Source organism: Malaya genurostris, chromosome 1 (genome assembly GCF_030247185.1).
Source record: "Malaya genurostris strain Urasoe2022 chromosome 1, Malgen_1.1, whole genome shotgun sequence".
NCBI classification, from domain to species: domain Eukaryota; kingdom Metazoa; phylum Arthropoda; class Insecta; order Diptera; family Culicidae; genus Malaya; species Malaya genurostris.
In genome coordinates, this window is record NC_080570.1 from 88,308,162 (window position 1) to 88,333,547 (window position 25,386).

The following is a 25,386-nucleotide window of genomic DNA, read 5'->3' on the forward strand; positions in this document are numbered from 1 at the left end:
ATTTCTCAAAGATGTCTTCACTGATTTTCAAATATTTTCAAACAAATGTAAACTATACAGCTACTCAGGTGAATTTATCTGACTTCGGCCATACCGATTTTAGAATTCCGGTTCCAGTATAAAATCGTTTCTCAAAGCTCAATCGTTTTCTCAAAAAAAGCCTGATCAAATTTCAAAAACAAAAATTCAATTCATATAAACTTATATACAAAATTAATTAATTTTATCTAATTATGACTTCCGGTTCTCGAATTACATGATGATGAATTTTTAAAATTCAAATCGATATAGAAGATGACAATCCCGAAAAGCTTCAAAGTTGAACTCAAAACTGTTGTAATTTATTCGTCATATGGCCATACGAATCTCTTTGGGTTATGCTCAGTGCCGTAGTTGTTCAAATTTCCTTGGTTAGTCGCTGACTTTGATGATGGGGCGCCTTGATTTCCGTGGTACAGGGGCGCATTGCAATTGACTGAAGTTAGATTTTTATAACGGGGTTTGTTGTTTCTTCATCTTCGTATTTTTGTATACAACAGTTGTATACTAGAACTATACAACTGTTGTATACAAAAATACGAAGATGAAGAAACTTATTTGTTGCGAGCGGGGCGCCGTATTTTCCCCAACACATTTTTAACTCTTTTGTAAGTTTCCTGAAGCTCTATAATTGCCACACAAATCAACCATGAAGACTCATTTGCAATAGCCATAATGTGAATGTTTCTAAGTACCCAGGTGTCAATATTTTCGCTTTCTGTATTTATTATTCTTTCAAATAATAGTTCCGATTGTGTGATTTTGAGATAGAGTTCAAAATCTACTTCTTCAAAATTGCACAGAAAGAAATTATGAATTTTACAGAGGACATAATTTTACAAACGATAAATTCATAACTACTTAACTTCTCAAATGACGCAATATTCCATTCGTACAGAAATTTGCTGGTTCCGAGAGCAATGTGCTGCGCAAGTTGCGAAATTTCTATTGATGATTTCCATATAGAAGAGAAAAAGTATCTGGTCACGATCAGTTTCAGTTTGCGTCATGTGTGCCATACACCGTGTGTTTGAGATATTCATGTTATTTCAATGTAGCTTAACGCGTGTTTTCCGCCAATCATCAAAAACCAGTTGAAATTGCATATTGCACCAAATGCATGATACTTGAAAATATTAGATCATGCTTAACGTGCAACCTAAACTGATGTAGAACATGAAATAATCGATAACGTAAAAGGAGTGTGTAGTGGAGGATGTACTGAAACCAATCCCTGCAAAGAAGATCGATTGCGTTATCCTGCTGCTGGTCGTTTGTATTGGAACAAAATAAATGGAAAACGATGGGGAACATTACGCAAAATCAGCCATTCTAATGGAGTAAAGAAGGGGAAAGCTTGCACAATTCACATAATCGATTCCCTAACTGATATTCGGAAGTGTATCAGTTTAATTCCTATTCAAGTCATCCAGTTATGTCTCTGACACTCTTCTTTTTGTACTGGATTGTAATAATAATGTTAATTCCCTATGATGTTTTGCCCATTCAGTTTTAGCCTTTGTTCGCGGTGTTTTCAGTAATGTCAGAGCAGATCAATAACTGATTATGGTTTTCAATTTTGTTTTCGTTATTTGGCAGTAAAATCAAACTGAGAATAAGTTTTGTTATCAACTAGAGAAACTCCATATCTCTTTTCGATTTCAGTATGCTATTCGATATTATAGGAATATTTATCTACTTCCGATTTTGATTTTTTAACTTTTAAGGCGACCAATAAGCAAATTGAGTAACCGATAAACACGAATATGACATCAATTTCAGAAAAAAAAAGGTTTCTTTTAGCGCTTAGTGTAGCTTTTTAATAAAATAAATTCCATTTATTTCCACAATATTAAAAATTTCTTAACTATTTCCCAGTAATGTCACGAAATAGTAACAGACACAGATACTAAAAGTGGGAGGAAAGTGCGGTGCAGGTGAATCATTTTACATCTTACAGATAACTCATTTTGCTAGTTACATTTAAATAAATGGTAACTTGGAATGTTTATATTTACACATATTCATAAACTTTCAGCTACCTTTAGTTTCCATCGGTTAGATGTTTAACATAAAATTTTAATGTGATTCGTTGTAAGCTCATAATTTTCTAAGCATGTTCAGCTATTTTTGACTTGGAATGACAACCTAATCTAATTCCTCTCTGCGCTTCGTTTATATGGTCCGGATTTTTTCAAAGTATCTCTATGGTCTTATGTAGATCCTAGTATTATTCTTACAAAATACCAAATCCAGACCAAAACTTTTTAGTTTTGTTTTGGGCAGATGTGTAATATCATGACTGAAATCTATTAAAACTATTTTCAAATTATCTGATGGTTGGGTTGAAGTAGTAAGTTTTTTTCTTTTTATCAAAAATTGTTTGAATTGATAGCTTTCCAATATGAGCGCCCTTTTCAATTCTCCTACCGTGATTCTGTGCCCTTAAAACATTCCTAAGGCATCCTTCCAAATTAAGCGTACGAGATTTTTTTTTTACTTGAAAATAGATAGTGATTTGCGCCATCAGTTGGATCATTTGAAGTATTTTAAAATATTTCCACTCTGCGCCCTGGAATCATTCCAAAAGCGTCCTTCCAAATTATCCTCACAAGATGTTATTTATTTAGCTTGAAAACAAATAAAAATTTGCGCCCTCACTAGGTTTATTTAATGTATTCAATAATACTTTCATCCTTCACTCCTTTATTTCCCTATCGTGATTCTGCGCCCTGGAATCATTCCTGAGGTGTCCTTCCAAATTATCCTTGCAAGATGTTATGTATTAAGCTTGAAAATAAGTAATAAGTTGCGCCCTCAGTTGGATCAATTAATGTATTTAAAAATACATTCATTCTGCGCCCTAAAATCTATTATATGGGCCGTCCTTTTCCATTTTCCTCTCGTGATTTCTAGAACTATTTCTAAGGCGCCCTTCGAAATTATCCTTACAAGATGTTATTTTTGTAGCTTGAAAATAAGTGATGATTTGATTTCCCAGGAGGTATTATTGCTTCTGCACCCTTCTTGTTTAATTGAATCAGTCATTAACAAAATTTTCGGAAAAAAATTTCTTGGTTTCTGAGAAGTTGCAGTTTCATGAGCTGGTTAGTCACTGACTAACTGTGACTAACCGCAACTACAGCACTGGTTATGCTGGTTCCTGAATACCGGCTCTGGAAGTACCTTAAATTACCCTAAACTCTCAAGTGAAACTTACTTCGACATATCATGGAATGTTTAATCGATTGTTACACTTTTAGAATCAAATTCGATCCGATTTGCAATTTCGACATTACAGAGTAATGAGTGATTAAAATCTCAAATTGTCGCTTAAAACGACGGGCATTAAAATAATGTCATGAAAACTTAAACATCGAAGAATATTCATGCAAAAAACACATGCGGATTGATAAAAAAAAGGTATCATCTCACTGCTAGGTGGATTAAACACGTTTTTCTTTCACGGTTGGGTTGCTAATCTTGCAATGTTGCAAGTTCAATTAAAGACTTTTGTGAGGGCGCTGCATAGCAAATGATGTATTTTTCACTGGTCTAGAGAAATTTTTTTTATTCAAGACCAATTTTTACAAGGGTGTATGTGTTTTCAGCCATACTATTTGCAAACAATTATAACTAGAAATATATAGCTTCTACAAAAAATCTGTCTGAACAGAAGTAGGTAATCAATCGAACTAATTACACTAAAAAAAAATCTTCAGATTTTTTGTGAAATCGAAAATAAAATTTATTTTTCAAAATTCTCAGTTATTTCACCATACGATTTTTAAAAGTTTCATTTGACAAAAAATGTCAAGTTACTAATGAATGTTTAAAAAAGTTAGAGAGATGATAAAGAAAAAGTTTCCCGAAAAAAAACTTTTGAACAACTTTCAAAAAATAATGTTTTCATGGGAATAAGTGTATCTGAGCAATGAAATATTGTTCTACAGACTACGTAAAGTGAAAAAGCTCATAGGATGCTACTTCCTAAATGCAGTCATTTTCGAGATATATGAGGAACTAAATTCGAGATGTATGAAAACTAAAATTTATTATTTTGTAATCCTCATGAAATATTGAAGAAATTGTTCTTTGACATCAAGACGATGCGAGCAGCTGTTTTCGAGATATTTTGAAAACAAAATGGAAGAAAAATCGCTGGTTTTTAAAAATCGCAGGGGGTAACCGCCATACTGGAAAAAATACCTACTTTTTTTTATTTATTTATTTATTTATTTATTCGTCAAACAAATGTAGACTACAGACAAAAAAAAAGTTACAATGGTTTCTTATTTCTACGATTAGGTTTCATTTTTTCTTTGATTTGTTTCCTCGACATAGTTAGATCGATTTTTTGGCAGTTTAAGGTATGTCTACCTATGATATAAAAAATTACCTACACCCAACTATACAAGCACATTTTTGAAATAGAAAGCGTCAGTTTGAGAACAAGAAACTATAGTATTCAGTTTGTGTGATTTAATGATAGAAAAATATGATTGTTGTAGACCTTTTCGTAATAATGGAATACCTTGTTCGTATAGGCGTAGTAAAATAACAGATAGTATTATTGAACACTTTGATTTCAAGCAGTGCGCAATTAATGTGAATACTACAATACATATTGTCTTTCTCAAATAGCAAGGCTATTCAATCACTTGAAAAACCGACTAGGGTCATGTATCATATACCATTCGACTCAGTTCATCGAGCTGAGCAATGTCTCTATGTGTATGTGTCAAATAATCTCACTAGGTTTTCTCGGAGATGGCTGAACCGATTGTGACAAACTTAGATTCAAATGAAAGGTCTCACGGTCCCATATGGAATTCCTGAATTTCATCCGAATCCGACTTCCGGTTCCGGAGTTAAAGGATAAAGTGTGTTAAATAGTGTACACCGTCACATGAACCGGTGAAACAGAAACCGTAAAAAAATTTCTACACTTTTCTCAAAATTACACAAATTGATTGCCATTATCAAAAGGCAACTAAACAAACTGATTCCGGTTATCCTGGTTCCCGGTCTCTGGTTCCAAAAGCACCGGAAGTAGTTGTCATGTATTCCAAAATGTATCTCACTCACTTTTCTCAGCAACGGTTTGACCGGTTTCCACAAACTACGATTCAAATGAAAGGTATTATGGTCCCATACGGAGTTCCTAAAATTCATTTAAATCCGACTTACGGTTCCGGAGTTATATGGTAAAGTGTGTTAAATATTTTACACCGTAACTTAAACTGGCAGAACAAAAACCGTAAAAATATTTCTAAACTGGTCTCAAAACTACACAAATCGATAGCCATTATCAGTAGGTAACTAAACAAACCGATTCCGGCTATCCTGGTTCTCGGTCTCCGGTTCCGGAAGCACCGAAAATAGTGATCATATATTCCAAAATGGATCTAACTTTGAAATTTTTGATGAGGTCCGTAGCTGGGACCGTTCTGGTAAGGTCCAATCGCTGCAAGTGTGTCTGCTTTTTCGTTGCCTGGGATGCCCGTTGTGTCCGGGATCCAACATATTACTGTCTGGTTGGTGTAGTGTTTCTCTATTGCTTGAAAAGTAGGGTGAAGGGAGTTACCTGCTTCCAGGGCGGTGAGGACTAACAGGGAATCAGACAGGATTATCGTTGGGGTGTCAGAAGGTTTAGATTTGATGGTGTCTCCACACCATCAAATCTAAACCTTCTGACACCCCAACGATTGCTGCGGCTTCGACCGAGAAAACTGAGCAGGTTAAATGTAGCCGAAAGTTGTTGTTTGATGATACGCTGTGGATACCAGCTCTGACTCGTTCGTTCAGTTTGGATCCATCGGTGAATATTTGTGAACCATTCATGATGACGCACCTGGTGTAACTTAGCAAGTTTTGGCATCCTGGTGTATTATACATTAGGTGATTGCATAACCTATGTGTTTGGCAATGGTGAGTAATGCCCGGTTGTTGCCTTTTGTTCTTTGCAGAAAACCAAGGGCTCTCTCATAAATGATGATATCAGCGTGCCATTGAAAGGGTAATATCCCAGTTTCTACGCAGGCAGCGAACGCCTGCGTTATAGAGAGGAGCTAGTGTCCTTAGCATCACGTCCCGGTTCAGACACGTGTTTTCGATGCCTTTTGTTGTTGATTAAGGCTTTACTTGTATTGCCTTTTGGCTGTTGATTAAGGCTTTACTTGTATTGACGGCTGTTATCCGGTTCCATCTTGGGTGCTTGCATTTATTGTTTTGAGGTTCTTGAGTCCTTTTTGAGGTTCTTAAGGTGATCTTTCAAGGTGAGTTTTCTATCGATCGTGATTCCAAGTATTTTGGGAAAGTGTTTGAGAGGTATATTGATGCAGTCAACTTGAACTGAGTTTTCTGCAGCGATATGGTGAGAGTTACAATAGCGCATTTTTGGGGTGCAATGGAGAATTCACCCATGCCGATTTTATTGACTGTTTGTACTTTTCTACGGATAAACTTGAGTTTTTTTTCCAATTGATGATGTCGTCGGCGAAGACTAGTATGCGGAGGTAGCTTTTTATGCATTGGAATATTGGATTCATTGCAATTAAAAAAACCTGTTTTAATCCACCTAGTGGTGTAATGATGCCTTTCTCATGTACATATAATATTGTGATGTTCTATTCAAAATTTTTCTCTTCGAATTTTGAAAAAAAAACAAGAGATTGTTTATGCAAAACATACAGAATAAAACAGTGTTTTGATTGCGTAAGCCATCCTTAAGAAAACGAAATGGGTTCACTATTATATGCACTTCCGGCACCGGAACCGGAGAACCGGTATAATCATAGTCGGTTCGTACGGCCACCAACTAACATGACACACAAACTTTTCTAGTACGCACTCTAAATTACGATTTAAATGTATGTTGCATCCGAAAATATTTTAAGTGACGGTGTACAATATTGAACACATTTTACCCTATAACTCCGGAACCGAAAGTCGGATCCGGATGAAATTCTGGAATTCCGTATGGGTCCGGAAGACCTTTCATTTTAATCTAAGTTTGTGGAAATCGGTCTAACCATCGCCGAGAAAAGTGAGTGAGATCCATTTTGGTATATATGACCACTATTTCCGGTACTTCCGGAACTTCGGAAATCAAGATAGCCGGAATCGGTTTGTGTAGTTGCCTACTGATAATGACTATCGATTTGTATAGTTTTGAGACCAGTTTAGAAATTTTTTTACGTTTTTTGTTTCGCCGGTTTAAGTGACGGTGTACAATATTGAACACACTTTACCCTATAACTCCGGAACCGGAAGTCGAATCCAGATGAAATTCAGGAATTCCGTATGGGACCGCGAGACCTTTCATTTGAATCTAAGATTGTACAAATCGGTCAAACCATCGCTGAGAAAAGTGAGTGAGATCTATTTTGGTATATATGACCACTATTTCCGGTACTTCCGGAACCGGATACTGGGAACCAGGTTAGCCGGAATCGGTTTGTTTTGTTGCCTACTGATAATGACTATCGATTTGTGTAGTTTTAGACCACTTTAGAAATTTTTTTACGTTTTTTGTTTCGCCGGTTTAAGTGACAGTGTACAATATTGAACACACTTTACCCTATAATTCCGGAACCGGAAGTCGGATCCGGATGAAATTCAGGAATTTCGTATGGGACCATGAGACCTTTGATTTGAGTCCTAGTTTGTCAAAATCGGTTCAGCCATCTCCGAGAAAACCTTGTGAGATTATTTGACACATACACACACACATACACACACACACAGACATTGCTCAGCTCGATGAACTGAGTCGAATGGTACATGACACTTGGCCTTCCGGGCCAATTTTCACTGGTCGGTTTTTCAAGTGATTGCATAACCTTTCTATATGAGAAATGCAAAAAGTGTAACTGCTAATGCTGAACATTGTGGCACTCCGTTGTCTTCGTTGTGGCCAATTGGCTCGTTCAGTGATCCATCGTGGTCGTCGGATCGTTCCAGGTGGGCGTTGGTTGTTTGAGATAGTGTTGGGAAAATGGTATTGTGTTGTAACATTTCAGTAATGCCTTTTTTGCGTCCGGTGGAAGATGCTGAATGAGTGGGTAGTGGATTCCGTCGCTCCAGGCTGATTGACCTTATATCGATGTTAGGGCATGCTTGATTTCATGGCCTGCTAAAGGTAGGTTGAACTGTTGTCCGGTGTAGGAGGAAACGTTGTTTTGTTATATTTTGTTAAGACTAAAATCCTGCAAAATTCCTTCCAGAAATCGAAACCAGCTGGCCTTTTTTCCTTCCATGACAGCTTTCCTGACTTCATTTCTTTTTGTTCTAAATGTCTGCTCCTTGCCTTGTCTGGCAGGTTGCTTTGCTTTGTTTTTTTTGTAGTGCTCACAGTGCCTTACGCCTGGTTTTGGGTATTGATTTTACAGCGGCTTCGTGCATTATTAAACCGAGCTATTCGGCGGTGTACTCCCGTTCTGAATCTGAGTGGATGTATACGAGACGTTTATATTCTGGCCATTCGTTCGGTGATCCAACGTGGTTCCAGGTGGGCGTTGGTTGTTTGAGATTATGATGGAAAAATGGTTTCTGCTCTGTTTTTTCGTTAGTGGTGACTGGGTCGGTGAGTTGGTTCTTCCGGTGTCTGGTCTTTGTTTGTGTTTTTTGTTTATCTTGGTGATGGGGGTAATCCCGGATATCAGATGAGAAGGGTTCGTTTTTCGTGCTGTGCTTTTTAGTATTTCCAGTTCGTTGAGGACCTGGACGTTCATTTGTCGGCTTTCTAGTAGTTCGAGTTTTAGTTTTTTAATTTCAGCATCTTTGTTATTGACTATTTTGTACCATTCTTGTACGAAATTGAGTCCTGAGTTCAGCTATATCGTTTTTCAGTTCGTTTGACTTTTCGCGCCATTCGGTATCCTAGTTGCTCGTAATATTGGCGTATGCTTGTTGTTTCGGATTGTGAAGCTTTATGGCTTCTGCGTAGGTCAGCTTTCTGTCGATCTTTGTTTCGATTATGTTTTCTTCGGGAATGAAGAATTGGCATTTTCTAATTCGAGCTGGGTGATTCTCTTTACAATTTATGTATTTGCTGCTGCAGAGGTTTTCACGGGAGGTTCCGTGGTCCTCACTGCAGTTCAGTCAGATTTTTTTTGATTACATATCTTGCTGCCGTGGCCGAATTGGCCACATCGGTAGCATTGTAGAGGTGCGGGATAGTATTGCCTAACATCGACACGGATTAGTTCTATGTTAGCGAGGTGTTGATGGGTGTGTTATTGACCAGTTTAGTTGTCCTTCGTACATCGGTTACATTTTGCCTTGTTAGTTCTTTTAGTATCTCTTCTGGTAACAGGTGCGTTCTATCGAATCGCAGATTCTGGTACACATGCCTTGATGTTGTCTTCAGGATATACTAGGTTCCACGTCCGTTTTCGCGGCGCTTAAGAATTTGGTGTAGTTGCTGAATTATTCTTTGTATTAAGAAGGGGTTTTAAGGAAGAGTAGCGTTGGTCTGGTTTTCGTTGTTAACTGGTCGTAACAGTAGGACGTGTGTGTCGATTTCATCCCCATTCTACATGAACGAGAGGGTGGAACTGCTGGGGGGTAATGTAGGAAAGTCATCGGGGGGTGGGGGCTCTAGGCCTCTCATTTTTAACTGTGGGTTACTTTGAGGTAGGTCTGTGGGTGGTTAGTATTGTCGCACCTTGTTGAGTCGGCACGGCCGCCGACCCGCAATTTGGCAGAGATTTTCGTTCACTCTTTGTTACTCCGGTTTCACGTCACTATTACTGAGTACCTCAAGTTAGACACTATATGGCAAGATGCTCTCTGTCTGAACCGCACGGGATCGAATAGGTCCTTCGACCTGGGGCCACTTCAACACGAAACGCGAGGAAATGTGAAGAGATCGAAACGCACGCGTCCGATCGCCAAGAGTGTTCGTCGGTACTGAGTTTTAGTTTAGTTTTTTATTTCCTTTTATGTATGCCTCCTTCCTTTTCCATGAGTTCAACCTATATCTTTCTTTGAATAAAAGTGATATACTTTTACAAACAAACCAGAAATAGTTATAAGATCATGTGTAGTATACACAAAAATAAACGTTTTTTTGAGCAGATAATCGTTTGATAAAAACAGTGTTTTTGAGGAGTAATATGTTTTATCACATACTAGCCGTTGTAAATGTATTCGAAGTATAGCAGTTTTTAAGAACTTTGGTGGATACCACGGCCGAAAAAACAAATATATATTACCTAACGAAATAAACGTATGTATTAAAACCTGTTTTGATCCACCTAGTGGTGTAATGATGTCTTTCTCATATCAATCATACTATCATATATAATACTGTGGTATTCCTCAAAATAATTTTCTTCGATTCTCAGAAGAATAACCGAAATCGGTTTGCTTGACCGTCTACTGATCAAAATTAATGATGGAGAAGATTTGAGGTCGATTTAGAATTTTTGTTACGGTTTTTCGCCCTTTTCAGTGATGGTATAAATTTTTGTACACACTTTATCCTATATATCATATCCACATACGCACATACACACACATTCACACACACATACACACACACACACAAAGACATTTTGCGTTCCCGACGAATTGCATCGAATGGTATATGACACTCGGTCCTCCGGGTATCGGTTCAAAAGTCGGTTTTCACAGTGATTACATAACATTTCTATATGAGAAAGGCAAAAATGATTATTATTTCTATTATTATTATTATTATTATTATTATTATTATTATTATTATTATTATTATTATTATTATTATTATTATTATTTTTATTATTATTATTATTATTATTATTATTATTATTATTATTATTATTATTATTATTATTATTATTATTATTATTATTATTATTATTATTATTATTATTATTATTATTATTATTATTATTATTATTATTATTATTATTATTATTATTATTATTATTATTATTATTATTATTATTATTATTATTATTATTATTATTATTATTATTATTATTATTATTATTATTATTATTATTATTATTATTATTATTATTATTATTATTATTATTATTATTATTATTATTATTATTATTATTATTATTATTATTATTATTATTATTATTATTATTATTATTATTATTATTATTATTATTATTATTATTATTATTATTATTATTATTATTATTATTATTATTATTATTATTATTATTATTATTATTATTATTATTATTATTATTATTATTATTATTATTATTATTATTATTATTATTATTATTATTATTATTATTATTATTGTTATTATTATTATTATTATTATTATTATTATTATTATTATTATTATTATTATTATTATTATTATTGTTATTATTATTATTATTATTATTATTATTATTATTATTATTATTATTGTTATTATTATTATTATTATTATTATTATTATTATTATTATTATTATTATTATTATTATTATTATTATTATTATTATTATTATTATTATTATTATTATTATTATTATTATTATTATTATTATTATTATTATTATTATTATTATTATTATTATTATTATTATTATTAGTATTATTATTATTATTATTATTATTATTATTATTAGTATTATTATTATTATTATTATTATTATTATTATTATTATTATTATTATTATTATTATTATTATTATTATTATTATTATTATTATTATTATTATTATTATTATTATTATTATTATTATTATTATTATTATTATTATTATTATTATTATTATTATTATTATTATTATTATTATTATTATTATTATTATTATTATTATTATTACTATTATTATTATTTTTATTTAAATTGTTATTTGGATTATCATTATTAACGATTTGTTTTAGTCTTTGTTAAGACGTGAACACAATGATGTAATGAAAACCGCGAAAATGTTACCGCAGAGACGGGACTCGAACCCGTAACTAACTCCTAACCGGGGAAATTGTTTTACCAATTAAACTACCCTGCATAGGGGCTGTCCATAAAAGACGTCACGCCGCAAGGGGGAGGGGGGTGTTTCATAAAACGTGACCTTTTGTGACAGGGGGGAGGGGGGTAGGTTTTTGGAATGTGACGTCCAATATTTTCAATGAGCGCATTTTTGAAATACCTAATTATATTACTGCTTTGCCCTATTTCCTGAAAAAATCTCCACAATAAACGTTCACATTCTATAGGAAAACGTGTATTTGTTGATGTAAAAGCTTCTTCTTGTAAATTCGGAAAAGAGTGATGCAGGAAATCATTTCTGTTGTGATTAGCAAAAGTGCACAGAGGAGCGAGTAAATAAGCGAAATTAATAAATTTTGCCTAATATGAGTAAAAAAGAAAAAGATGCCTTCAAACGGTTTAACTTAAGTTATGCACTGACAATTTTTTCAGTAATTTGATTTTCTAGCATTGATAATAGTATATCATAAGAATTTCTCTTATCTGATTCTGATGCAGTTTATTCAATTGTATTCCATTTGAAAAAGGGCGGGAGATCAACGATTTCAGACGTAGCTCATGTCATGTCTTATCTTGATCATATGTGATTTTCCTCCACCAACATCAAAGCTTATCGAATCATCCAATGATTGAACTTACATAAATCAAAAATCATTTTAGTTAAAAATCACTAACCATTGTGTGACAGAAGATCAGTACCGATATTGATCTATGTGATTTAAATTTCACTGATCAACTGATCATGAAAAGATTCTCCGGCAGTGATCTCGTTTTGATGAGGTTTTGGTCTTTATTTCCTCAGCCCTGTATGCTACACTAAGAAAATATTATTCTTTACCTAAAACAATAATATATCTATATCGATTTTTCCCTCATATTTGTATGGTTTGTCATACATATTGAGAATGTATTGAGATGAATTTTATTTATTTTGAATTCGTGACATGTGACATAGAGGGGGTGGAGGGTCTTTGCTTCTGTGACAATTTGTGACAAAGGGGGGAGGGGGAGTAAAAAATCGTCAAAAAAAGTGTGACGTCTTTTATGGACAGCCCCATATGAAAACACATGAAAAGAAAGTCCAATTGATTGTACGAAAACTAAGCATGCTTCACTGTACTTAGCCACCACGGTATTCACTTACAGTCCCGTATCGACGGAAACAAATTCAACAGAAACACATACAATGATTACGAGTCTACTTCTACCCATCTGTACTTGCCGCACGATACTAATTCGAGACTTTTGTTTTTGTCTAGTTCGCTACCTACGAGGTAACACACGATAGTTTCATCCATCGATTTAATGCAGGGTAGTTTAATTGGTAAAACAATTTCCCCGGTTAGGGATTAGCTACGGGTTCGAGTCCCGTCTCTGCGGTAACATTTTCGCGGTTTTCATTACATCATTGTGTTCACATGTCAGTTTTCCAATCTGTTTTCCCGTCAGATACTGATCATATTAAAACTAGCTCAAGACGGCTCTACGTCTTAACAAAGACTAAAACAAATCGTTAATAATGATAATCCAAATAACAATTTAAATAAAAATAATAATAATAGTAATAATAATAATAATAATAATAATAGAAATAATAATCATTTTTGCCTTTCTCATATAGAAATGTTATGTAATCATATAGAAATGTTATGTAATCATAAACGACGGTTTTGAAGGAGTAAGCGATATATCAAAGGGAAAACATCGCTTTGATTAGTCAATCGATGCAAAAGCGAAGCTGTTGGAAGCACGCGAATCTATTAATAGAAGCGAAATTATAGCTAACGTTTCAGTCCTATGCGTAGCATGCTAGAGGTAGGTTGGTGCTAGACAGCAAGACAAAAAGTGCCATAAAACGATTTGAAGCTATAATTGGTATGCTCTGATCTTGTGTCATGCTAGTTTGGATGAAAGTCCATGTTATGTCGGTTCGCCTGAGGAATTGACAACTACCCAAGGGTAAATTTGGAGTGCTTAAGATTAATTTCTAATTTATATAAGACGAACTCGATTGATAATGAGAAAAAGTTAATTACTTCAACCGAAATCGCAGAACGGTAGAGAAACTTAACGCTTTAAAAATAACTACTTGCATATAAAACTTGAACACAAATTTGGCGAAGAGAAGCATAAATATCGAAATCGCAATTATGTACAAAGATATAATTGCATACATTTGGGATATGTAATTCTTTTGGCTATAGAACAAATACATATTAAGACAAACGATGTTCGATGTTGGTTCCTAATCAAGATCAATCTAAGCAGACTCTCGTGCAATTGCGGATTCAAAAGTGTGACGATTGAATGAACTTCTTGATTGATTTGATTGATTCCACATCAATGGCTCGAACAACCCTTGTAGTTTTTTGGTTTGGTGTGTACCGAAAGCAATGTCTTGGCATTACATTCCTTTGGTGGAATTTAGCCTTTCTGTTTCAACAGACTTCGCAGCCGATTCTTAGTGTACAGAATCATTGCATGGCTAGTACTATGGATCCTACTGACACTAAGAATCCTTCCAGGTCGGGGCTCGAACATACGACAACTGGCTTGTAAGACCAGCGTCCTATGCGTTGAACCGCCAACCCGGGACGCCGAGTTATTATATAGTTTTATTGCGCCCACCTTAGCCAACGAGTCTGCTTTTTCATTGGGCGGAATGGAACAATGCGATTGGACCCAGACTAAGGATATTAAATAAAACCGTTCAGATAAAACTCTCAAATGTCGGAAAATATGAAGAATGCTTTCATCGGCCGGATTGCTTCTATTGAGCTTAGACTGTCCGTGACAATGAAGTAATGGTCTTTGGGCAAGGTTTCAATGATCTCAAGGGTGTACTGAATAACAGCTTCAGTCCATTTGAGCCAATTTGTTCTGAATAGCAGCTAATTCTGCGACGTAAACTGAAGCCGGATCACTGAGTTTGTACGAAGCAGTGATGTTCTGATTGAAGATGCAGAAGCCTGTGGACTCATAGATGTTTGATCCGTTAGTTTAAAACATCTTTTCACAGTTGACAGTTCTAGATTTATTATAATATTATTATTAGTCACTTGAGGGCGCACATGATCCGGAATTCCACGAATCTCTTCTCTCATGGATGTTTCGAAAAACACAGTAAAACTAAAAGTATCCAAGAAAGGCACACAGTTGGAAACAAACGTAAATGGATTAATATTCTAAACCATGTAATCAAAATACAAATACATAAAACAATGACAATCACCATCGGATTTAAGATATCGCATCGGATTAGCAATCGATATGATCCCGAATCGATTTTTCAACGGTAATACACCCGCTAGCACCCGCCTCATTGCATGAGTCGTCTGCATGCAACCTAAGGCAATTTTTTCAAGCAATCCGGATAACAATCGGCCGATACAAATTGTGATCGGAAGCTGATTTATCTGGTTTTTGAATGGCGATCACTCTCACTTGTCTCCAGTCGTGTGGGACAATATTACCCTCAAGGAACTCGTTGAATAATTTCAGCAAGCGCCTTTTGGCGATGTCAGGCTGATTATCCAATAAGTTGAATTTGATTCTGTCTTGCCCCGAGACTTTATTGTTACATGACAAGAGCGCAAGTGAGAACTCTATCACTGAAAACGGTGTTTCGTTTCTGTTTGATGACTCGATGCGAATGATCTTCTGTTTCGGAACAGAGTCAGAACATACTTTTTTAGTGAAATCCAGCGGTTAGAATATTCCTCACTTTCGTTTGTGGTGTTACGGTTGGGCATTCTTCGGGCCGTATTCCAAAGATTATTTTCTAATTTATATAAGACGAACTCGATTGATAATGAGAAAAAGTTAATTGCTTCAACCGAAATCGCAGAATGGTAGAGAAACTTAACGCTTTAAAAATAACCACTTGCATATAAAAGTTGAACACAAGTTTGGCGAAGAGAAGCTAAAATATCGAAATCGCAATTATGTACAAAGATATAATTGCATACATTTGGGATGTTTGATGTTTCTCTTGATAAGACGTCTTCAAATCGACTCCAATAACCAAATGTCTATGCTTTAATCAAGGTTTTCAACGTCTGTAACGTCTAATGCCGTGTAGTTTCTTGAGTTATGAAGCGTTCCGTTTCTTCTAAACTTGATAACTGATGAAGCTTTTTCCGCGTTTAACTCTGAGCACTCTTTGTCCCACCACGGGTTGGGAGGACGGGTGCTAGTTTTGACGCTGGTTACACGTTTCGTCTGAACTTGAGTCGCGGAGTCGAGAACCAAACCAGCCAAAAACGTGTACTTTTCCTGCGTAGGAAATTCTTGTGTTTTTTCTAGTTTCTCAGTTATCGAGTTTGCGTAGTTTTTCCAATCAATATTTCGTGTGAGGTCATACGAAACATCATAATCCGCTACCTTAGAAATCAGGGATCACCTAACAATTGAATTAACTGAAAAGAATAACACTTTTTGATTCCTTAAAGTACTTCTCCGTAGGGACTGTCCCTATCCTGGCGAATAATGTTAAAATCGTCTAAGTTTAAAGGTATTTCAGAAGTTAGCCAAGTTAGCATAATGCGAAACATTTCAGATTATTTACTAAAAAATTAAAAGGATCTATTTTTGGTATGATATTTCTACAATTCCACTGTATAACAGTGATTGTATCCGTGACCTCGGTTGGTGACTTAGTCATCGAAGGAAACGATAGCTGAAAGAAGGGACCATTTTGCAGTCAACTACTTCAAAAATATCTTAAAAGCCATTAGCAGGCTTTTAAGAGGTTCAGAAATATTGAAGGTAGACATGATCCAGTCCACAATATCAGAGAATTTAACAAACCCAGTATTTGATAAATTTTCTGATTGATCTTTAGAAACTTTCGGGGGTTTTGAAGTCCTTTTTTAAGGCTAACTATTCAAAGAATTATTCTTCGAACTAATCAGTCTTTATTAAGACTACCACAAAATCAGTCTTTATCAAGACTTTTCCAAACTAGGAGTCCAATCGAAAACTAATTTAGCCTAGTTAGTTAAATTACATTCATTTCAAAAATGCCTGCGTCCAACCTTACAAGCCTAAGGCTAACAATAACTCAACACGGAATAAATCACAATCCGTTATTCAACATTTTTCTAATAACATCCACGATCTTATAGAATCTTAATGTAAAAATAAAAGATAACGGACGGATTTTCCTTCCATTGATTCTATGCCGTCCAACAATATTTACGAGATTCTTCCTGAATCCGATGGTAGCGACATAGAAGAATATTCTTCAAAAATTCCCAAAATATACGCTTGTCGTTCTGGGAAGAAACAACAATCTATGCCACCAATGACAGTGATGATTTCCAACTTCAAAGCATTCCGTACTGCGCTTTCTACTTTTCTCCCGAAAGTAAAAGTCTCATTTCAAATCGGACGAAGAGGAGAATGTCGAGTCTCCAATGAATGAAACCACTGAGTTTGTCCAATGAATGAAACCACTGATCTATTTTCATGTTAAAATTGCGATGGAAATCATAAATCCAATTATTTGAAATGTCCTGTCAGGGAAAAAAATTAAACGCTCGTTCGCTTAGACAACAAGTCAAATCAACGACCTTAAATTTACAGAACATACCTGAAAATCAAAAAACCGATACACATGCCACACCTAATTCATCTAAAATACTTATTTCTTCGAATTTAAAACAAAAAACAGGTACGCCTTCCAATTCGTCTTCTAACGAAAACAATTTATTGACAGGTAGATCGACCTCGTCATCATTTTCTTCTAATGACAGTTACGCTAGTGTAACAGGTAGAAACTACCACTTAATTCTTCTAATGTAAATAATAAAAACACAGGAACGCCTTGCAGTTCATCTTCTAACGAAAACAATTTATTAATAGGTAGATCGACCAAATCAACTTCTTCTAATGGCAGTCTACCTTCAATGCCGTTCACTTCTTTAAACGAAGTCGATTTAGGCGATATAACCACAGACTAACAGACATGACAGTATGAGTAAATTCTTGTAAAATTAATTTTTCGTGATACACTAGTTCCATCTATATTGTAGTGCGCGAACTATTTACTATCGGTACACCCCTTGTGTTTTGTAAAAGTTTTTTTACTAGTTGGTTCCCCCTCGTTTGTCAACACCGATCAGCGGCTTGCAGGGATGCCTAATTTCATCATAATATTTGGAAATGAATCGTCACAATAAATTATTGGATTATGTTGATAATATATTTAACTTTTTAGCGATCTTGGGAGGTAACCATTTATTTTTCTCAACGTTGACTATTTTTAATTGTGTTGGTAATTTTCACCCGAAATTAAGTGGCGACAGACCAGAAGTAAGTAATTTTTGGCAATATGTATTAAATCTGTATTCTGCATAAAATTCGCATGGACGTATACAAATCAATACATTACAGGAAATTCTGTATGAATGGCAACTCTGTTGATAAATGAAAAAATAAACACAGTCTAGATGACAGACAGGATGTTTTTGATAGGGTAACGTTGCGCCATCATGCCGTATGCGAGTATTGTTCCAACTGAAGAAATATTCGAAATGACCGTTAAAATGATTGAAGAATCTAATTTAAGTGTCCTGTCTGTTAGTCTGTGATGTAACGGAAAATAAAATGATCTACCTACAAGATCAACTTTTTCAAATGATCATTCGAATGAATGAATTATTTGCAAATTGTCATCACTTTTTGAAGCATTTCAAATCGGATGGCAATTTGGAAATTATATTATAATGAATTTAAAATTTAACAGTGATGTTAAATAATTATTTGAATATTTTAAATTGGAATGCTCGATCTTTAAAATCGAGTGAAGATGAATTTTATAATTTTCTCAAAGTTCACAAAATTCATATTGCCATTATGAAAGAAACTTTTCTTAAACCAAATGTCAAATTGAAAAGCAATCCACATTATGTGGTTCATCGTTTTGACAGGTTTACTGGAATGAGTGGTGGAGTTGCCATTTACGTCCAACGGTAAATTGAACATAGAATTTTAACTTCTTTCAATACTAAAGTTATTGAAAGCTTCGGAATCGAAGTTGAAACCATTCATGGAATTTATTTCATCGCTGGAGCATATTTGCCATTCCAATGCACCTGCGAACAATTAAATATCTTTAAAGGCGAATTAAAACTCACAGGATATCGACCAACATTTTTCGAAATAGGAGACTTAAATACTAAGCATGTCCAGTGGAATTGTAGGCAAAATAACAGTAATGGTAAAATACTTCATAATCAACTCTCAGCTGGTTACTTCCCAGTTCTTCATCCCAGTAATCCGACTTGTTACTCTTCCGTGAAAAACCCGTCTACAATTGATCTGGTTCTAACAGATCAAAGTCACATTTGTAGTGAACCGATTACACATGCTGACTTTGACTCAGATCATCTTCCTGTAACATTCAGACTTTCCAACGAAGCTATAATTAATCCAATTAGTTCTATATCCAACTATCATAGAGCTAATTGGTTGGATACAGATCTCACAACATGTAAATCATGAAACTATTTTAGAAAATTATGCGAATATCGACACAGCAATTGATAATTCGAATCATTACATTATCGAAGCCAGAAATCTTTCAGTTCCCAAAGCTCAAACTAAATTAAATTCTCTTATCATTGATGTCAATCTTCAACTGCTCATTCGGTTGAAGAATGTTCGTCGATGACAATATCAACGTTCTCGTGATCCTGCTATGAAAAACATAGTTAAGGATTTACAAAAAGAAATTTAACATAGATTTGCTCTTTTGCGAAATGGAAATTTCGCTAAAGAAGTTGAACAAATTAAACCTTATTCTAAACCTTTCTGGAAACTTTCTAAGGTTGTTTAGAAACCTCAGAAACCAATTCCTGATCTCACGGAAGGAAATCAAATACTTCTTACAAATGGTGAAAAAGCTCAAAAACTTACTCAGCAGTTCGAGAGTGTGCACAATTTTAATTTGAACGTTGTGAATCCTATTGAAAATCATTGAAAATTGAAAATCATAAATGATCATATTTCAACTCAAATGTTATTACAAGATGACATTGTTGAGACGAATTTGGATGAAATTAAGTCAATTATTAGGAAACTCAAAAACATGAAGACTCTTGGTTAAAATTTTCAACAACAGCTTCCCAAAAAGATGAGAAAACGCTAAAGTAATTCCTATCCTGAAACCTGATAAAAATCCAGCAGAAAGATCAAGTTATCGACCAACTAGCTTACTTTCTTTTATCAGTAAACTTTTAGAAAAAATATCTTGTTTAGAATGATATCTCACATAGATGAGAATTAAATTTTTTCAACAGAGTAGTTTGGATTTCGTCATTAAAAAATTCATCATCAACTTGTCAGAGTTGATAAAACATGATAACATGATAAAAGCAAATATATCTTCTGGGTTATGCACTGGAGTTCCTCTTCTAGACATAGAAAAAGTAATCGACAGTGTTTGATATCCAGTTTCCTATTTATTCGATCAAAATGATTCAAAATTTTTTTAATTGATCGTACTCTTCAGGTTAGCTATCAGAATTGTAAATCTGAATTACAATATTAATTTATAATATTATAATATTTTTACTTCTGATCTTCCAAATCTACCCGTTGGTTGTCAGAAATCGCTATTCTGTTAGCCACAGGTAGAAATCGAAGAGTGATCTGCAGTCGCCTTTTCATTCCACAATTAACTCCCGAACTGTGTAGACTCTTATTTCAAAAGAATTACCGGTTCATGAAAGTGTAACTTCGATAAGCATTCCTCTTTTTAAGCTCTTGATCACTGCTTCCGACTCGGATATATAAATGATTCAATCAAATTTTTCAAATTTGTTAGATTTCACTCTTTTTGTGTAGTAATTCAAATGAGTATTTTTCAACCTACTACACTTAACAATCCGTAATTCTGCAACCGGGACTCCAGATCCGAATGATATTCTGGCTGGCTGTTGAATCATATCACCTTCCATTTGACTCTACGTTTGTGAAAATCGATTAAGTCTCTCTGACACACAAGCAGACATTCTCTGATCTCATCTCCCGGTCATACACATTTATGTTAATATCAATAACAAACAATGTAAGAATTTTTTCCGTTTCAAAGCATAATTTTTAAAAATGATTTATTCTTTTTTGCACCAATAGAATATTTTGAGGTTATATTTTTGTGAAAGCCTAGACCAGAAAATAAAACTTGGCAAAAAGCTTATTTAGGGATAACCGGGGTTTCATAATAATGTGATTCCTGGTATGCGTGCTTCCTTCAGTTATATCTGTGACAGTACCCACCTGCCCTTTTCATGCCATTGTTCAGTGACAAAGTAGCGTGTCTTCCAGAAAGTCTACCTAGGTTCGATTTCTAGCCCTGCATACAGTCAGAATTTTTCTTTTGCCTGAGAGTTGAATGAAAATTAAAGCTTCAAAACTTAAATTAATTTTTATTTCTCAAATTACGTGTCTTGCAATCAGTACAAATATATTCAATTTGTTGTTTCAGTTACTAATAGGATTCGAAACAGGTCAATTAGTTCTGTGGGATATGAGAGGAAGAACCGCAGAACTGCGATGGATTTCCCAAGAACCTCTATTATCATGTTCCTGGCACCACGAAGGAAAGCACTTTGTATCATCTCACGTTGATGGATCTCTATGTACGTGGCCTTTAAAACTTTCAACTAAACCTATGGCGCATGGCTTTCCACACGGTACGTATTTTATTATTCAATTTTACTTTCATCAATATATAAAGTAATCAATGTGTTCGCCCATACCCGGTAACATAAGGCTGAATTTTAATAACTGTTATACAAATAGTTTCTCATATAAATAAATATAAATGTATTTTGAGTCAATGGAAGCTGCAATTTTTCGCAGCAATAATATTGACCAGCAAATAGTGTTCAATCACCGTAAACTTAAACTTTATTTGTCGTGCTAACTGAATTAACGCCCATTTCGCATAAAAGATCTATGTTAACTGTAACGACGAGTCGTGAGTCCCCTCTTTCAAACATCTACGATGATTCAGTTAACCTTACTCGTTATCAGAAGAGTAGATAAAACAGACAGATAAATGTCAGAAAAGAAGGAGAGACATGAATAATCATCTCACATGTGCGGCTAGTAGATCCTGGAATTTATATTTCTTAAAAATTAATACGTTGCAGTGATCTGCTGATAAAATTTCTTTAAACATCTATTCAAGTTCAATACATAAGTTAGAACAGAGATAATTTTATACTAATTTATATAAGTACATTGAATTACAGTGAAATATCATCCAATATAACCTCTAAAAGTGGTAATTCGAAGCACAACGATATCTAAATTTGTTACAGAATTTGTAAGTTTCTCGATTGTATTTATTTGGAATACCATACATAAATAAAAATATATCCTTCAGCTTAAAGCTATACGTAACAGTTAAAGGTCGGCGTTTGCTATTTGGAAGCGGTATCACAACATTAACCGTACTGCTAAAATATAGTACGTTCTTGTTAAAGGTTGGTTGAGGTCTAACATTTTCGAAAAATTATTAAAAAACCTATTTTAATCCACCTAGTGGTGTAATGATGCCTTTCTCATATTACTCATTACATCATAAATTTAACCGTGAAATTCGCAAAAACAACTGCTTAGTGAATAGGAATAGGATAATTTGTTCGGATCTAATCTCACAAACACTATAAATCCTTTTTAACCTGTAGTTCCGGAACCGAAAGTAGTATCCACAACAAATTAAGGAATTCCGTATGAAACTGTAAGACTTTTCCTTTGAACCTATAAGTTTGTGAAAATCTATTCGGCCATCTCCAAGAAAAGTGGGTGAGATCCTTTTTGCAGTTTCTAATCACTATTTCTAATTCTCCCGAAACCGGATTCAGATGAACGGAATAGCCGAAGTTGGTTCGTTTGCTACCAACAAATATGACCTACAAATTGGAACAGTTTTGAACGTAGTTAAACTTATACTTACTATCTCATGCTCTATTTCGTTTAAACCAATTAAACTAAATCTAACGAAACGAACCTGCGTTTCTGTTACTACTGCGTGCTAAACAGCATGAATCAGCAGCATGAAACATGTAGTAGGATTGTTATTATTATTATTGACATCACTACACAACGTGTACGAAATAGAACAAAGCACGCCTTGTTCGTTTTGCGTTTTCTTCTTGTTTCAGTGTTGTACATATTGTCACTCTATATGGCGATTTGAAAACTTTGACACTCTTCGCCCTGTAACTGCGGAACCGGAAGTCGGATCCGGGTGAAATTTCACAGTAGGTTTAAAGACAGTATGAAGTTTAATTCAATTCAAGATTTGTGAAAATCGGTTCAAGCATCGCAGAGAAATCGAAGTGAATTTAGTTTTAGGCGTTTTTCTTCTCTACTTTCGGTGCTCTTGGAACAGAAAAAGAGGGGACCAGTAGTGCCGAATTAAGTTTTTTTGCCCACAAACTAACAAGCTCTGCAAACTAGAAGAATTTATCAGACAGTTTTATGGGATTTGTACCTGTTTTTAACCATCGTTCGTGGAAAAATACTTATAAAATTGGTAATTTTCCACTTATCACGCTTTAGTTCCGGAACCGAAAGTCGGATCCAGATAAAATGTTCCACAAATTTTTAGGATATTATAAGACCTTTTATTTGAATCTAAGTTTGCGAAAATCGGTTGAGTTGTTCCAGAGATAATTGAGTGTAAACTTTTTCTCAAATTTTCACATATTATCATATAACTCCGGAACCGGAAGTCACATTCAAACGAAATTCAATAGCAAGCTATGGGACCATAATACCTTTTATTTGAATCTTAGTTTGTGAAAATCGGTTCAGCCATCTCTGAAAAAAAGTGAGTGCATAATTATTACGATTAAGATTACATAGCTAGTAACACGAAGAAGAATAACAATATAACCACTTTCTACTTATTCGAAGACGACAATGAAAGTAAATTATAATGGAATATATTTTCAGTAATTCCAGTCCAGTAATTTATTTTAACAGTGTTTTATTCGATAAAGAAATTCGACCGCGCTCTATCATGCGTGTGAAGTGAGTACTTTCACATAAATTTCATCTTATCGGCGTGAAGTGTATGGTAACCTACTGTCAAAGATACCGAAAATACTTGAATATTTTCTTGTCTTCAATCGTTCTTTTGAAGGGAGAACCCATGCTTGCTACTAAACTCAGGCATGTACATGGTAAGCAAGTTAGTCAATACATATGCATATAACCCAAGGGGAGGACGCTTAGAACAATGTGCCAATCACACATTAACACAATGCGTTGGCGCATTTATCACTATTCGCACTTTCGTTGTCATACAGTTGCACAGTTGCGGCACACAAAGGGCTCAGTTTTGACAAGTAGCTGTTTCATGGGGAACAGCGTGGCACACTTCGACTCACAATATATCACGTGTTTTTTTTAGAGGCACAATATAGTTTGTGTTAAGCGACTCTCCCCTTGATATAACCTCATGTTAGTCAATCATAATTACTCATGATTCATAGTTCTAGTGTAACAGTAATCACAAACAATAACGATTGAATTAGCATATATTCAAAGTGTGAAAGATTCAAAAATCCATTACGAATCAATGAGTCATTTTTACTAGCCAACAAAACGAGTGATAAGCCCACTGCGCTCAATGACTGAAAATATTGCGACGATTTGGTCAACTCAATCGGTTAAAATTTTGCGCGCCTTTTTTCAGACTACATTTCACCTTAAGATCTTAATTTGACTGCGCTGAAGCCTAAATTTGTGCGTTCATGCACAGTGCCGCCAAACAGGGACTGCGTATTCAATAACGGGGTAGATGATTTGTTTGTAGACAGCCATCTGATTCTTCAGGCACAGTTTATATGTTCTACAAATCAGCGGATACAGAGACCTAATGAGTATGAGTGAGATGTCTGATGTAATAATGTTGTATTGGATGGGAACCTAGGATACTTTCTTGGGGTACACCAGCAGGAATAGTAAATCATTCTGAAAGTGCATTATTCAGAGAAACCTGGAATGCTCTATCTGTAATTTTTGATAATTTTAATAAGATACATCGGAAAATTATACCAATGCAGTTTAAACACCAGGCCATCGTGCCACACATAGTTTCACTTTTTTGGTACATATCATCCTATATCTCCGGAACCGGAAGTCGGATCGGAATGAAATTCAATAGCAGGCTATGGGACTATGAGACCTTTCATTTGAATCTTTGTTTTTGAAAATCGGTTTGGCCATCTCTGAGAAAAGTGAGTGCATATTTTTGTTATATACACACACATACACACACACACACGGACGGACACATACACACACAGACATTTGCTCAGTTCGTCGAGCTGAGTTGATCCAATATTGCCATGACAGTCGTTTTGGACACTGATTTGTTTTTTTGGA

General features: G+C 34.7%; 2 protein-coding genes across 5 annotated transcripts in view; one reads left to right on the plus strand and one right to left on the minus strand.

Annotated features, from left to right (window-relative positions):
- Positions 1-25,386, plus strand: part of LOC131440669 (syntaxin-binding protein 5) — a 444,075-nt gene that overhangs the window by 42,863 nt on the left and 375,826 nt on the right. Inside the window, exon 3 of one of the 4 annotated variants that reach the window (XM_058612147.1) lies at positions 21,467-21,674. The exons of 2 other annotated variants lie outside the window; for them this stretch is intronic. In XM_058612147.1, coding sequence (XP_058468130.1) covers positions 21,509-21,674 — 166 coding nt within the window. In that variant the 5' untranslated portion in view covers positions 21,467-21,508. Of the gene's footprint in view, positions 1-21,466; positions 21,675-25,386 lie in introns of those variants that run through there. One more of the 4 variants, XM_058612150.1, reaches the window with a different exon arrangement.
- On the minus strand, positions 10,698-11,624 carry LOC131440672 (putative uncharacterized protein DDB_G0289263; the record flags this gene model as incomplete). The annotated part of the gene is made up of 1 exon (XM_058612156.1): positions 10,698-11,624. A coding segment is annotated over one exon (927 nt), but the record flags the coding sequence as incomplete, so codon positions are not given.